The sequence below is a fragment of the Mastigoproctus giganteus genome, chromosome 3 (genome assembly GCF_048544385.1).
Source record: "Mastigoproctus giganteus isolate SK-2022 chromosome 3, ASM4854438v1, whole genome shotgun sequence".
In the NCBI taxonomy this organism is placed as follows: Eukaryota; Metazoa; Arthropoda; class Arachnida; order Uropygi; family Thelyphonidae; genus Mastigoproctus; species Mastigoproctus giganteus.
The window spans coordinates 201764757-201782058 of record NC_143577.1 but is presented as its reverse complement, the minus strand read 5'-3'; the positions used below and the strand labels follow the sequence as shown (position 1 = coordinate 201782058).

General features: G+C 36.9%; 1 protein-coding gene across 1 annotated transcript in view; it reads right to left on the bottom strand.

Moving 5' to 3' along the window:
* Positions 1–12621, bottom strand: part of LOC150088576 (glycogen phosphorylase-like) — a 206463-nt gene extending 193842 nt beyond the window's left edge. The window contains exon 1 of the mRNA XM_090369579.1: positions 12028–12621. Within this exon, the coding sequence (XP_090225705.1) occupies positions 12028–12273 (246 nt within the window). The 5' untranslated portion in view covers positions 12274–12621. The remainder of the gene's footprint in view (positions 1–12027) is intronic.
* Between the last annotated feature and the right edge of the window lie 4681 nt (positions 12622–17302).

Below are 17302 nucleotides of genomic sequence, written 5' to 3'. Positions count from 1 at the left end.
ACGCTTTCTACTGAACTGTAAAATACGGAATGATTTTCAAGGTGCAAGAAAAACCAAAGTCCACGGAGAAAAAACTTGATGTTCCTGCTCAAGATCAGCATACGTAGACTCCAAGAGTCTCCGCCATGGTACCCAAAGAGACTGCCCTTCACTAAGACAAAGAAACATCAGAGGAGCTCAACTCCCTGGCGATTGGCAGGAACGCCATCGTCCTAACACTACCAACGAAAATCGGAAACTGCGATTTTGCGCTCAACGTTTTCATAGTATAAAACTTTATTACAAAACTACTAGAGTGGGAACGAGCGTGCTCTTCCCTATGGAAATTTCGTTAATCCTTCAAGGGAAAATACCGAGAATCCAATAAAAAACCAAACACATCGTGCTGAAAGAGCACCAGTCAATCTTTCCCCCTCCCAGTGAGTTAGACTGGGGATTTTTGTTAGATGATTTTCTCTGACTAAACGAAAAACGAAAAATATGTACTCACAAGGCTTATAACCCATCCGATATGTCCTAAGAAGGCAATGCAACGTAAGATGCGTGCCAGGAATTAAGTTAATCAATGTCTGCAGCCATTAATCAGCTGGCCTCTGTTCACGTTAATCCATTCATGTTTATCACTAAAATGAGGATAACCTTGCAAACAGAGACTTATAATCCTTCTCAACACCGATATATAACATACATAAAATATACTGAAGAATTATCTCATTTTAGTGGTGTTTACTTAGGTTGTAGCTGTTTGAGAAGTGCAGATTTCTCAAACTCGAAAGCAGAACGTAGTACATCATCGATCTATATATGGACAAGACTTCCATTGAGTGGAAGGTCATATTACTGATCTTCTACTTCCAGTGAATGGAATAAGGTCATTAATATACAGGAGCAGTGAGACAGGAAGCTGGCTAACCAATTGCAAAAATCAGAATAAATACCCTAAAGTGAAAACCTGCATGAGGACTTAAGCCAAACACGATTGAAGTTCGTCTAAAGCAGTGGTTTTCAACCGGAGTGCCTCAAAAACATTCCAGGGATGCCACGTAATTTGGGTTTAAGTTACTTAAACTTTTTTTTTTAATTTATATGTTTATTTCATTATAAAAAAGTGTACAGTATCTTTTTAATTTTGTGGTGATCTATAATTGATGTTTACTTAGTACCTCTATATAAAGAATAAAATTATTATATACTGAATATATATAATTTGTATTATGAAATGTAATTTTTATAATTATATTATTGTAATAACACACACACACACATATCGGAAACTACTGGGAACAGTAGTTTCCGATTTCTTTGAATGATATCAAAGAGGGTATACCAGGGATGTGATCTCAAAATTGGCAGATATCAACTATCGGGAGAGTGATTAATGATCAGCACCACACACCATTCCATCAGGAAGACTTCAAGGATGGAAAGTGGCAGCTATATTTTAATGCAGCAAAATGCAAGGTCTTAACAACCCTAACTCCCTATCATACATACAGAGTATGTATGATAGGGAAAATTAGAAATAGTAGAGGGAAAAAGAGATCTGATGGCTAAGATACGGATTGATATGAGGTCCGCCATGCACCACAGGAAGGTAGCACACATGGACCCTATCGATGACATCGAATATTTGCCTAGAGATAGGGAAGTCAATCTCACAGAGTGACCACTTTATAGGGAACATCTACCCTTCTCATGAAATGGGGCGCTCATTCAGTAATAGCATCGTGTTCGTACATACATACAACTGTGTGTCAAGTGCCAAAACAACTAAGGCCATATGGTATTATAACGGGTGTGCAAATTCGTGTACTGTATTCTTGTCGACTAGCCTGCTTGCTGGGCGTAAAACCCGAGCTTCAGGGAGATAAAACCACGAAACTCTCGCTTGATACAGACAAACTCAGCCACAATGTGAAAAAAAAAAAAAACCAATAAAAACCAATAACCGGCCTTTCCACTCGATGTGGGAAGACCAGTGATTACATCCGTGACGGTTTACCATGAGATACAAAGCAAGCGTGCATATACATAGGAATGCTATATGTGTGCAATTCAGCTAGAGAAAGAGCAAGACGAAAAAAGTAGCTTTGAACGTGTCTTGGTAGTCAGCACAAGAAGCGCTGGTATCAGTATATCGAAAACTGAAATCCTGATGGGGGTTTTATGTACAACTGTGTCTCCAATATATCGAGATTGATTCCAATCAAGCGATCATGTGGTCGGAAACAGCTCCTTCATGTGAGAGGCCAATAAAGGCTGACAAGAAGTGCAGGTTAACAAAAACGTTAGTTTTTTGTTAACCTGCACCAAAGAGGCATTTAAGAACATACAATTCGCAGAACTTGTCACGGATAGAGTATCACTGCCGACGACCAAACCAGGTTTCACTCCTCTCAACAAAAAGCAAGAAAATACTAAATACATTACACTATGGGTTCAGGATCACCAACACTGGCCAGTGGAGCATTGAAAAAAAAAAAAAAAAAAAGTTGCTGGTCTGCCGAATCACGGTTCCTACTGTTTTAAGCTGATGGGGGACCAGAATATGGTGAAACAACCATGTTTCTGCCATGTGTTAATAATGCAGGTTGTGGCTATGTAATGGGGAGTGTTTATGAGGTATCCATCCCTTGATATGGATGCAACAAAATAGTTAATGATAATATTCATTGACAAACGACAAGCGAACTACTCCGATCTATGTGAAAGATCATTTTAGAAAGGATGTCTATCTTCTGAAAAGGATAAAAAGAAAAACAAGGTTAGTGGGAGGTGAAAGGAGATAATTTAAAAAAGCGAACGCATACTGGGATCTCTCTTTAGCTCTCTGTGAAGGCGGGAAACTCGGAATCCAGGTGACAATCTCTGGAAGTATTTAGAGCTTAAACAGATAAACTATTGCAGAGGACTGGTGTAAGGACAGATTCAGATAGTCAGTAACTAGAAGTACAAAGTCATTAGCATCCACTGGCAGAAGTTCACTCTGGGAGGGTAGTCTGTATTGCTGAGACCTTGTACACGCTGGGTATGGCATGGTACAGTAACACACTGCTATGACCCAGTACACGCTCTTGCAGAGCAACCCTCCTTGTCAGAATTCCTGGATTTTGTTCTATTCTTTTTTAACATCAGGTGTTATGCTTCCTGTGCCTACCTGCTCGTACTCCATGTGCGATTTTTTTTTTTTTTTTTTGATTTGGTAGTTGTTGGCGCATCGGCTTCTGTGGCCATATTGCACCTCCCAAGGTTTTTGCAGTACTTTGATCCAAGCCCGAGGCGGGAATCGAACCCGCGACCTTTGGGTTGCCGGGCAGGTACTTTACCCACTCGGCTAGCCCGGTCGGCTCCATGTGCGAAGCGCCCATGTTCTCTAAAGCTGCTAAATACTGACCTCTGTTTCTGTGGGTCTGTCGAGAGTTGGGAACATCTACTATTTGAATGCACTATCTACGAGGACCATAGACAACAACTCCAGGCAGCAATTTTGGGATTTTCTCCTGACCAAGTAGAACTCCTTGTCCATTCCAAAAGGAACTTAGGTGCACTACAGCACTTTGCGGCAGACGTATTCAAGCGTAGGAGGAGGATCATCCTAGAAGCTTCTGCAATTCAATAACTAGTTATTTATTTTTATTTATTTTTTTTTTTTACTCTCTCTCTCTTCTTCTCATAATCAGCTAGCACTAGTAGCCCTAGCCCTCTCCTGATAGCCTTTTCCTATCCACCCCGTGTGGGATAATTTGAAAAAAAAAAAAAAAAAAAAACCCTCTTTCTTTTCTTTCTTATTTATTTGTTATTTTTTTCCCCTTTAACATCATTCTGCTTGCTGACATCCTGGCTCTATTCCTTTCCTTGACCAGGTTGTGGGATTTAAATCTTTTTTTTTTTTTTTTTTTTTTTTTCGCGTTCTGACCTGGGCTGGGGCTCCCCAGACCAGGAAAGCTCCTCTCTCACACTAAAAAAAATTTTTTTTTTTTTTTTATTATTATTATTTATTTATTTATTTGTTTGCGTTGTTGTTCTAGCTATCCATCCTGGACTGGGACTTTCCTGGGCCGGAACAGTCCTTCTCCTCTTTACTCCTTCCCTCTCTTCATCTTATACAAGTTTTTCTTTCTTCCCTGGGAACTCTTCCCCAGGGAGGAGGGCGTGCAGATAGTAGGGGAGGCCTTGCCCTTCTTCTGCTAGGGACGAGTACCTGGAGGAATCGTCCAGGTGCTCACTCCTTCCAGGTAGCCAATAGGCCAAAACACAACATCACGCTACAGAACACACACACATAAGCTCACAAACACAGTTTTTCTTTCCTATCACTTTCTCCCGTGCGGGATGAAAAGCTTTTTTTTTTTTTTTTTTTTCTTTTTCCCTCTCTCCCCTTCCTTTTCATCTATCTTCATCCAATCTGGGATATTCCTGTGTGGATTCGGTTTGAAAAAAAAAAAAAAAAAAAAAATTATTTATTTTTATAAGACACACACCGACCTTACCCTTACAGAGTCTATAAAAACTGAACAGAGCAACGAGGCGGAGATGAACTTCTGTTCTAGGAGCCGCCCATACAAAAACACAAAAATAAAAAAAAAAATAAAAAAAAATGTTCTCTAAAGCGTTGATGCACTGATGAATGCGCCTCTTGGACTGCCTTTGGCGGGGAAATGCTTCTTGGTACAAACGTGCAGCCTCGAGTGCACTGCCGTTGGCTTTACCATACATGAAGTGCATGTCCGCATACTTTTCGTTGCTGTAACCTCTTTCCATGTTGACTATCCTTTGCTACGTATCAGGGCATTGAAAGAGGGGAAATGAAGAGAATGGGCATAACATAACCTAAACAAAAAAGTCAGTGTCCCAGTCAACTAGAAATGTGCAATATCTCGAAAACGATTCACTTAAGGACCCATATCTACTAGGCTTTTTTTGCATATTGTAGTCTGTACAGTTCATCTTTAAATTATTAACCATCACTTTAGAAACACCCTGTGTGTGTGTGTGTGTGTGTGTGTGTGTGTATATATATATATATATATATATATATATATTTCCCGCATCCACCAGTGACAAACAAAAATGATAGATGCGAAAATCCCGCACCACGCTACTTGCATTAGGAGCCTGAAAAAAAAATAAATAAAATAAAATAACTAAATAAAATAATTTAAAAAAACCCCAATTTTAAAAATTCTACCTCCCCACCAACAAAAAAGTGTACATTTAAACTAGCTGGATCAGTAACAACTATAATTAACCTCCTTTTTCTAAACACCTGCCTACAATATTCGTGAAAAACCAAATAGTGTTCTACAGAAGACAGCCACACAGCATCAAACCCTCTATTAAAATCCGGCTGTAAATTTCTTAATATACTTCTAAATTCGTCGTATAACGGACAATCATATAAAATGTGGTCGCAAGTTTCAAGACTACCAAATATACAAAATGGTTGCTCCCCTAATCCTGGTTGAAATAACTTATTTCTTATGGATCCATGCCCTATAATCAAATATTGGGCCTCCATACATGGGTAAAACCATATATTCAGTTTATTATTACAATTAAAACTTACATTAGGAATAAATAAATATGTCGTTTTGGAAGTTTGGCTACTATCCAAACGAGATTGCCAAATTTCAATTAATTTCAGCATAATATTTTTCTTTTCCTGATTAATTCCGACTGTCAAATCGTTAGTAACACCCATAAACGATATCTGCCTCCCTTTACGCAAAAAATAAAATGCTCTGTATAAGACTGCCAAATCCAACGGAGGAGTTCCTGCAATAACTTGCAAAGCATTCGTCGACCCTGTTTTACAAACCTTCAAGTATTGTTAATAGCATAATTCTTTGGATTGATATTAGCGGGGCAGTATAATTTTTAATCTTATTACTGAAATTCTCTATGTGAGGCGTAAATAACAGTTTATCACTCAAGGTTACTCCTAAATACTTGCCCTGCGAGACTAGGGGTATTTGTTTGTTGTTTATCCGCAGTCAGAGTGGCCGTTATAACCAAGTTTTCCCCTTAATAGCATCATAACGGTCTTATTTGGGAAAATTATGCTTATTCGTAGATGCCCATACTACAAGATCACTCGCTATTTCTAATATGGCCTCAATCACCGTCAGAGATTTACCGGACACACACACAAGACCAGATCATCCGCATAAGCCACTTTATGACAAAGATTAAACTCTTTTTGCAACCACTGGTTTAATACCAAATTCCAGAATATTGGTCCTAAGACTGGTCCTTGTGGACAGGCCGTATTACCATCTCTACTATAAGTTAAATGCTGTGATCTTACAATCATTCTCCTACCTGTAAGGTAGCTCTTAATAATGTTGTATAAGAAGTTCGGGCATGACAGAGTTCTTAAAGCTAAAAGTTATTTTATTTGGTTTTTTAGGAGCATTAGCAACTAAGGCCATATTGCTCCAGGGATATGCGGTGGTCATTCCCTGACCTTTCCGCATCCTCCGTATTTGGTGGTCACGGGCTCGAACCCCGGTCTAATCAAGAAGCGTGTGCTACGCACTGCTGCTCCTGCCTACGGAGGCGCCTCTTAAAGCTAAAAGGACACTTTGATACTACACACTATCAAAGGGCCCTTCGAAATCTATAAATAAAGCCATTACATACTTTTCATTGGAATTCTGACTATAGCTAATCAAATCATTTATTGCATCTTCTGTAGAAGATTTTTTTTTTTTAAACCATACTGATTATCAAAATTCAACTCCTTATCATTAAACAATTTTTCCAACTTAATGATATCAAACGTTCACATATTTTTTTCCTAGATTAGCCAATAATGGTCTATAAGGACGTGGATCTGTAATCAATTTACCTGGTTTTTGAATTAACTTAAGCAACGCAACCTTCCAGAACCCTGGAAAAGTTCTCATAATACATTTGTTAAACATGTTTACCAATATATTCGGAAAAATCTGAACAAATTTTTTAATACAACTGTTTTCTACCAAGTCAATTCCTGGTGTTTTATTTATATTAATACTACCACAAATTGTTTTAACTTCATTAACATTAAATAGCTCAAACTCAGTAGATCCAATGTACTGACTATTCTCCCGTCTAATTTCAGCCTGCTGCACAGTATCTTCACAACTGCTATCATTTAAAAATAACTGGTCAGTAATTGCAATTATAGTGGAATGCCAATCAGTTGATTCAGTATTATTAGAAACCACAGTACTAATTAAGTTGACATTTTACTTGTTTCTAGTTATCTTAAACAGTAGACCCCATGGATCATTATTACCAATCATATAAATCATACTTATTATACGCATTATACTTATGGTCACAAATGGCTTTTTGATACTCCATTCTTTTACTTTTATATAACTCCCTATAAACTATGGCATCAGTGTTACTCCAACTCCATCTTTGAAATACTTTCTAATCCTATAGGCCCGAAGGTGGGAAACGTATCCATAAATTGTGTTTGGCACTAAGGTGTATCAATCCTTCATAACTGTAGATTTCAATAATAAATTATATACTTAAATATATTCCACTGATATAATAGCGTTGTCTCAATGAACAATCGCGTAGCCCCCCACCTTTTCCAATTAATTAATAAACCGCACACACCGTCCTTGTCAATACTCTTCAGTGATGACACTGTTTACCCTCGGCCAACTGTCGCAATTTTGATTGAGAAAACTCAAGAATGTTTTCCACTGTGTGTGTGGGACACAAGATTGTTGCTTGCAACTGTCGGCGCCGACATTTATGTCTCCAAAATATCTCTTAACACTGCACTTTGTCGCCGTTTTGTCGGAAAAGACAATGTTCCTGTTTTGTCACTCTGGTGTAAACCTCCTTAGATTTAAACTAAGATAGTCGATCGCAAACAATCATATGTAAGAAAATTTCCTTTTAACGAAATTAGGTCCAACACTCTACTTCCACTTGATATCTTGGGGCAGTGGTTTTCAAAAGGGGTGCCGCAACAGTATTCCAGGGGTACCACGTAATTTGGGTTTAAGTTACTTAAACTTATCTTTTTTTCAATTTGTATATTTATTTCCTTATAAAAAAGGTGTACAGTATCTTTTTCATTTTGTGGTGATCTATAATTTATATGTTTATTACCTCTATATAAAGAATAAAATTATTATATACTGTAGATATATAATTTGTATTATGAAATGTAATTTTTATAATTATATTATTGTAATAACTATCATATAACATATATATATACACGCTGGGAGACAATCGGATCTAACAGTCAGAAAATTGAGTAAGGGTGCCGCAAAATAAAATTACTTACGGGTAATTATTAAAAAAAAAAAAAAAAGTTGAAAACCACTGTCTTGGGGAAATAAAGATTTGAAGGGGGGGGGGGATTCCCAGCTAACTATTACGGTTTAGCTATCAACCACAGCTACATTTAATTATTTCCAAACAATAATATATAAATACTAGGTTATAATATTGTCTTCAGTAATATTATACAATGCACTTGAAAAATATCCGCACAGGAAGAAATCGAGTAGGTGACTAATCTCAGTTGTTTATGTCAAGATAAAACCATAAGAAATTAAAGTGTCTCTCCCTTCAATATACTGATTATTTAATGAATACAAAGGTGTGTTTCCATTTCGAGATACGAAGGCTATCACTTCTGAGCCTTTTTTCGTATCAACAATCCACTTTAAAAATATGGTTTCAAACACTTTATGATCTTTAAACTTAGTATAAACGCAATATACAAATTTCCGCAAAAGCTTACGTTTCACATTACACTGAAATGTGTATTTTAATAGCAAAATAAAGATTAAATCGAACTATGACTGGTTGACAGACCGGAACATCTATGTTTATTTGCCTTATGTTCGTCAATATATTAACCCCAGGGGCTCACATCTTGTGAATATGAGCTTGGCACACCCAGGGTCCTGAGCTGGATGTCATCATTCTTCTCTTTCTTGGTGATTCCCTTCTACTTTTCTTTCGCTCTCTCTCTCTCTCTCTCGCTCTCTCTCTCTCTCTCTCTCTCTCTCTCGATAATTCAGATTTTTTTTTGGTTGGTGCAGCATAAGCCTCAGGCTTCCTTGCACCATATGGCTAATAATAAATACATGTATACCGGTATATTTTTTACTTAGCTGTTTCAAATATCAACGTCATCTTCAGCAGTTTAACCTGTTCTTCTTCTTTAGGTTTCGTGTTCAATTTGAACGTTGGAGACCAACATTTTCTAGCCAAATCTGTCTCTTCTCTTGCTTTGTGAAATAGTTCTTGTGTCGTAAGACCCCCTGTCCATTTGATATCAAGCGAATTTTTTCTTGGTCTTCCTTTTGCCTTTAATCTTCCCTTGTAGGATTAGTCTCTGCAGGTCATATTGTGGGCCTATTATAATATGCCCGAGGTAGGCAGTCTTTCTCTTTGCAATTATAGTTACTAGTGTCCTTGTCCTCTCAAGGACCTTCTCATTGGTAACCCGATGAGTCCATGGAATTTTTAACTTGTTACTATTTTAGGGCAATAGCCTCAGGTTACGTAGAAGTTAACTAACGTATAAGTTACTGCTATTGCATCATATCTATACATAGCAAAGTACTAAGTAGTTGAGAAATGGCATCATTCAAGTATATCTCACCACCCACCGATGAAAACCCAACAAGCTCCGAAACTGTGCCGTCTGGGTGGTGGTATCCGCCGAGAATAAGTAACAGTAGTCTTCTCCATTGGTTACTTATTCGAGGTAGTGCAATATCATGGTTACTCGTTGTGAAGGTATTTACAATATGAGATATACTTAAATGATGCAATTTCTCAAATACTTAGTAGTTGGCTACGTGCAGACATGATGCTCTAGTACTAACTTTACGCTTGTTACTATGTTTGATTTTCAATATTATCAAGTCGAGAACACGGTTTCACGTAAACAGAATGATATATCAATATTTAAAATGAAATGTTTGATTCCGTTGAATTGTTCTTCCTTTCAAAATATTATCATATTTTATGGGAATGAACTATAATGATCGACACTAAGCTATTTCATTGAAAACGTTGCAATCTGACTGAATACCACTCAACAGAAATACTTAAAAAGGTTTGGCGACGTTTCGAGAAGTCCGTTTCTCGTAGACAGGCCTGTAAGACTACCTCCCGGATTGAACTGCTGAAACTATTCTCGAAATGTCGCTAAACTATTTAAATTGTTTCAATCTTACTATATTCAATTAAATCGCAATATTTAAAATAAAAAGCTTAATCATTCTCTGGTAGATTAGTGTCGCTCATCACAGTTCACTTCCATGAGATGAATAACCGCATAACACCCCTATTCCAACTAATCAAATAATATCCAGTTTTAGATTCTCTCAACTTCTGCACCTAAAATGTGCAGCTTCAGCTGATATTCCGTTATATCTACTACAAAATCAACTTTTAAGAAACAGCGTTTGCAAACTTTTTTTTCACAGAAAAAATATAAATAATTAATATAACAACAAATTTAATTAAGTAACGAGGCAATCGCACAGCTATACTTCACAGTTCGTGTGTGTGTTGGGATCTCCAAAATATACAATTAAAAAAAAAAAAAAAAAAACTCTTATCGATTCCCTTTTAGATGTTTGCAAGCAATACAAAAATCGAGTTATACTTCGGAATAATGCATTCCACTTGAAGCAGAGTTAATAAAATGGCTGAAAGGGCAAAGTTCGTAGTATCATTTAAGGCAAGCAATAGAATTTCTATTTGTCGATTTGTGGAAGCACGATACTTACCAGCAAGTTACTGTTTTCATTTTAGAATTAAATCCTTGTGGGCTTCGATTCTCCCATAAATTATTTCATACTCAACATATTGATTTCATATTGTCATTTCTAAATTACACAGACAAAATTATAGGGAAAGCTCTATATATCTAAACAAAGTTCATATAAACATGTGTCCGATTGTGAGATTAATATATTTAAGTTAAGTTAAAAAGAAACTTCGTCAATTATTAAGTAGTTTTATTGCATGGGAGTTTTAACTTACCTATTATAATGCTCTGTATACAATAAAATCCACTTAGCAATTCACGTAGCATCATTAACATTAAACATACTTCATACTTTTTTTTTTTTTTTTTTTTTTTGTTTTGTGCAGTTTCCTACTAATCCAAACTGAAATAATGAGTATTAACGAAATAATAAAGTAGCTAAAATCAACAGATAACTTTTTTTTGGGGGGGGGGAGTGCAATTTTTTCAAAAAAGGTACATAGTCTTTCAAAATTTCTTTAGGGGACGAAGAATTATGCTCTTCGTTTGAAAGAAAAAATTACATTACTAATAATGCTATCCAGCCCCTGTTAATCTTAACGTAATGGGCACTACTGTACTTCAATATTCAACAAACATTTATACGAAATCATTAAAAGGAAGCTGTTGCATTTCACAAATCTACTGGATACTAATGAAAATCAAAAATTTTGCTGACCAGTGTTTGAATAAAATTTAAACACCAAATTTCAGTGAAATTATGCAAAAAAATTATTTAATTTGCATTATCCAGATAATTTATAGTTCTATTGTGTTTTAATAAATCTGTGTGCAACGTTTCTTGTGCTATAGCTCTGTACTTACAGATGCAACATCCGCGTATACAACGAGCCGGTTATTTATTGCCTACACGCACAAAATAGAGCGCTTAAAAATAATGAAATAAAAAAAATAACTTATGAAACACCAATCAGATGGGAGATAGTTAAGGAGGCAATTTAAAATTCAAATGCTTACCTTATCAAACAATATCCAAAAGTCAAGATAAGAAAGCACGTAAAACACTACCTAACCCTTTTTTTATTATTATTATGTACAATAGTTAATTGCTCGGACAAGTGGGGGAGGCACTAGTATCTGTCGAAACGGTGCAGTATTATGAAATATATATATTCTGTCAAATTTATTCCTATTTATAAAACCGAAATAAATAAGCGAAAATGAAATTATATAAAATAGCCACAATGAGACATTTAAGCGTGAAACTAAAATACCTTTGGATCCTTTTCATAGTAATGCTGCTGTGTTCTGATCCAACGGCTGACCAGATGATCTTTAACTGTGTGAGCCAAAGCGAAGTAGTAGTCGCGAGGCGTAGCAACGTTCCTATCTTTCACGAGCGTATAGTGGAGATGGCGGTTGAATGTTTTCTTCACATTAGCGACGTTCTCCACAAGGGCAATACCCCGTACACTGATCTGCTTTCTCTTCTCGATATCACTCTCCGGCGGAGTAGACATCTTTTTTTAGTAGTACCGTACGAGCAACTTACAAATCGGTAAGGTAGCGAGGAGCTTCGAACCTTGCAGTCTGTCGCAAGCACGTGCTCACTGTGTGGCAGGGCTCAAGGTCATATGACATACTCGCCGAACCTTCCCGTTGACAGATAGTTTCTACGTTTCCCTATAGATATTCGATAGGGCGTAAGCTACCGATATCTGAACAGGGAAATTCTTTATATATGCGATGTTCACAAATATCGAAGTGGTATTTGGTTGGAGTTAGAAACAAGCGGAAAAATCCCATTCGTTGCTGGTTAGCATCTTTATTTCGTTTTGGTACTGTACGCTAGATGCGAAATCAAATGAAGTGTCACTATTATGCAGTCAAATACACAAGTGGTTGTTGGGAACTTTCCGGTCTTTCGATGATAATATACGCTGGTGTAGTAATGGCTTTTATACAAGTGTGTTTTCGACTAAGTTGTTTATTCAATTCGAAACAAACTGTTTGTTTATTTTTTTTTTATTTATGTACACATACTTAAGAAAAAATAAAAATCATACGTGCACGTGATTTCATTGTTTATTATAACAAGTGGAAAGATCGTTCATTCTGATATTTTTAGTCATCTAATTACTTTAAATTATCACATTATTTTTAGATTATGTTTTGTTATTTGATTAAAAACGATTCTGAGTGGGGGCCCCCACCTCATGCGCATGATACACAATGTAGTGTTCAGGCTATTAATATAATATTTCTCTCTCTCTTTAAATGGGTAAAAGTATGAGAGGAACATTAATTTCATGATTTTTCTTTTTAGACTAAGTAAAGTTCCCTCAAATGTAAAATACTCAGTTACGTTTCTTCGTAAACATTCACTTAATGCAACTAACGGTGGAACCGATCTTTGGGAGGAGGAGAGAACATATTGTCGAAAAATTGCGTTGATTACAAATAACACAGTAACAGAACATACAAAAAAGTACAGAATATCACTTCTGGTGTGATCATGTAACCTGGGATCGAAATACTTTTTAAAAACTGGTATATGCTCTAGAATCAGTAGAGGATCCAGGGGAATAAATGACCAAAATATAAAGGATTATTACATTCAAGAGAATACAGCAGTAGTGGGCTAGAAACCCCATTAAAAATCATTTAACTCAGTGGCTAACTACCGTGCCACTAAGTACAGTACCATGGAAGGAGCAACGGCTGGTTTTTGTATTGCTGAAGACACGTAGGCACCGCTCGATAATTTGATGAGGGAGGGCGCAACATAGTTGAGCCACTGCATTAACTAGATATGCGTCCATTTCCTTCCCCGCCTTCAGTTTCTCAAAATTCAAATTCGCTTGTGTAGCATTCCTCGTAATTTTATTATGCTTTTCGCATAACGGAGGGATCATGCCGTGAGATGGTGATAACCAGTGCCGGATTACCCATTAAGGCAATGAGGCACGTGCCTAGCGGCCCCAAGCCAAGACATTTTCCTATAGTGTTCTAAAATAGATTAATGTTTTCAGTACACATCATAAAAATCTTGATTAATTTAAGCGAAAATTTAAGCAAAAAATTCAAAAGTACAAAATTTCATTTATTTACTACCTAACTTATTTAATTTTTATTCTTATTTTTTTATTATTATTTTTTGCCCCCCCGCCCAAATATTTTTAATCCGCCACTGGCGATAACCCATTGGGAGAATGCGTTCTACCACCATTACAGTTCGTGAACATCAGCATGTACTATCGCAATAAAATCGGTCCATCTTGAATGCAACTTGTTTGTCATAGTCTTTCATGGTGTGGGGGGAATTAGACCTATATTAAAATAAAGTATGAATTTTATGCTTATACACCGACACAGCCCAAAGACGTTTCGTAATGTACTATATTATTATTATAAAAATTTAGTATAGTGATGAATTTTGTGAAATTTCCCCACTAATAAATTCGAACCATTTTAATTTGGGAGGGGAACTTACGCCAAGTTTGTTCCAACAATCAATCTGCTATCAACCTGCTGGCTGACTGAAAGCAAACTTCTGCAATCATGCTCAATTCGAATTTACGCCTCCTTTTGTGTGTGTAGTCTGAACAAGAGGAAAGATTCTAACGGCATTGAGCTTATTCAATCAATTCAAAGTCTTAAGTGCTTCAGTCATACCCGCACAACTGCCTTGTTTCAAGATGTTGCAATTTTCAGAACTAAAGTCTTTCTTCGTAAGAGCACCCCTTGTTCCTCCCATTAATTTCGTTGCTTTTATTTGCACTTATTCTAACAGATCTTCATATAAAAAATGAGATTTCCAGACCTGTTTGCAGTGCTCAGATGAAATGGCCTAACCATTGCCTTATACAATAGGATAATCACCCTATCCCCGCTGGAAAAAACTCTGTGCACCATTAACAAAACCCCATGAGTTGTGCTGAAAGTTTCTGCTTTTCTCAGAGAGCTTCATACCTGACTGTACAATTATCCCCAGATCTTTTTTCATTCTTCGCTTCCCAGAGTAACTTGTTGCAGTTGCATACCCCTGATTACTGACGAAACATATTGTGTATTATGTCTGTACAAGTATTTTTTTTTATTTTTTATATGAAAACACCAGAATAACTAAGAGGAATCCCCCCCCCTTTTCAGCTAACTGCAACTTAGATTAGAAAGGACGAGAAATTCCTTCAGTCTTATGTGGGAATTAAACCCAGACTTCTCCAAATGCATTCTAAAATCCTTGTACAATTCAAACTGGAACATAATATGTTGGCAGATCCCTTTGATTCCACAAGGACTCAGTATAAGCTAGCCGAAGTGCACCCTCGATCTCAAACCATGTCCCTTAAATAATGCTGCACCATGTTCTTGCAGTAGCGCATGGTTATAATCACCAGGTGGAAATGCCTATTTTCACGGATGGATATTAACATGCTCTAATACCAAATATTTCCAGCTAATTCTGAATCTTCATGGCATATTGCAAAGTTCATTCTATCACTAAAATACTGGCATTTCATTTCATTTCATTCGTTCATTTATTTATGACACACAACCCCAGGTGAGTATGGGCTTGGCACACCCAGGGTTCTGAGCTGGATATCATCATTCTTCTCTTTCCTTGGTGATTCCCTTCTACTTCTCTCTCTCTCTCTCTCTCAGGGTAACTCAGCAATTTTTTTTTTTTTTTTTAGCTGGTGCAGCAAAAGCCTTAGACTTCCTTGTACCATATGGCTAATGATAATAATAATTTACAATTACAAGATTATATACATCAATTTATATACAATATTTATTTACATATATTAAGATTCTCTCTGTACAATCTTAGTTCATGTATGTGTAAGTGTGTATTTTCTTGTATCGGGGTGGCTCGAAGGCATAAGTGCATTTTCACCTGGTAACATGTGTTATTGTTGTTGTTGTAGAAACTACATAATGGGCCTGCGGATTATTTAGAATAAAAGCGTAAGCTGGGCCTTGGTTTACTATCACTGTATGCGCATATTGCACGAATACAGAACCCACAGGAAGTAGTGCAATGCCAGTGGATGCCTGCAATCTCGCTCTCCGGCCGCCCAAACCTGAGAGCAAAAAAAAAAAAAAAGTGGTAAATAAACTGTGAGGCCAGACATCACAACAAAATTCAAGTCTAGCCTACCAGAATCCAGGAAGATCACCAAGGAAACAAAGGTTCCAGGTTCAAGTTTCAAGATCAAAATTCAGTGATCACAATAAAAATCGAGTTCAAAGTACATCGAAACCAAATCCAACACAATGAGCTGGATTCAATGCATAGCAAATCGCACTACAGTTCGTCTTTTAAAACTGCATTGAAAATCCAAATTCAGTGGTTGCAGGCACCTACTGGTATTGCACTACTTCCTGTGGGTGTGGTATTCGTTCAATATGCACATACAGTTGTAGTAAACCAGGGGCCCACCTTACACTTTTATTCTAAATAATCCACAGGCCGATTATGTAGTTTCTACAACAATAATAACACAGGTTATCAAGGTGAAGATGGGCTTATGCCTGGGAAGCAGAAATCTCTAGCTAAAACCTGTAGAATGTCATTGGAAATAGTTTGCAGGCTTAAGTCATCCACCATCCCCAATAAAGGAAAACGTCAGACAGATCTGAGTTACCTCCTTAACATGGCGTTCTTTACCCCCAGCGTTCCGAAACTGTGGTTTGCATGGGACTTCGCAATAAAACAGCTCTTTTTCAGTTGGCAACAATTCCATTAATAGTGAAGGAAAATGGAATGCGTATAACGACCTTACTTGTACTACATATTAACCCCAGGGGCTCACATCTGGTGAGTATGGGCTTGGCACACCCAGGGTCCTGAGCTGGATATCATCATTCTTCTCTTTCTTGGTGATTCCCTTGTATCTCTCTCTCTCTCTCTCTCTCTCTCTCTCAGGGTAACTTAGAAATTTTTTTTTAGCTGGTGCAGCATAAGCCTCAGGCTTCCTTGCACTATATAGCTAGTAATAATAATAATAAATAATAATATGTTAAGTACAAGGTCAAGGTTCGAATCCTGTTAAGGACGCGAGGAATTTTATGGGCTTTTTCCACTCTGTGGCTGAGTTAATTGGTCTCAGGTATGGATAGCAAGGCCTGCCCCTACGAAATTTTGGTATTTCGTCAAGAAAAACAGAAAAATCGACCAGGAAACATGCAATTTATAATTTATGAACATATTACAAATGTGCAGACGAGTTCTCAAGTGGCTCTAATATCGCGCTTTATATACATATCACTATCAAAAATATAGTAAGGTAAATGCATGTATAGTTTAATATTTTTGTGGCCTGTGTATTTTCTATCACAAATATAAAAGTAGTCCGTGTTTGGAAAAAAAAAATGGGAAGTACTGATTTACCCTATGACCCTGTAAGCATAGATTATTATGAGGATAAACAAGCATTCATAAAGTAATTTTAAAAATACCTTTAATTTTTACGATTCTTCAAATTCTACGTTTTTAAGCCTCCCCCCCTTTAGAAAATCCTGGGATTTTCTAAAGGGGGGAGA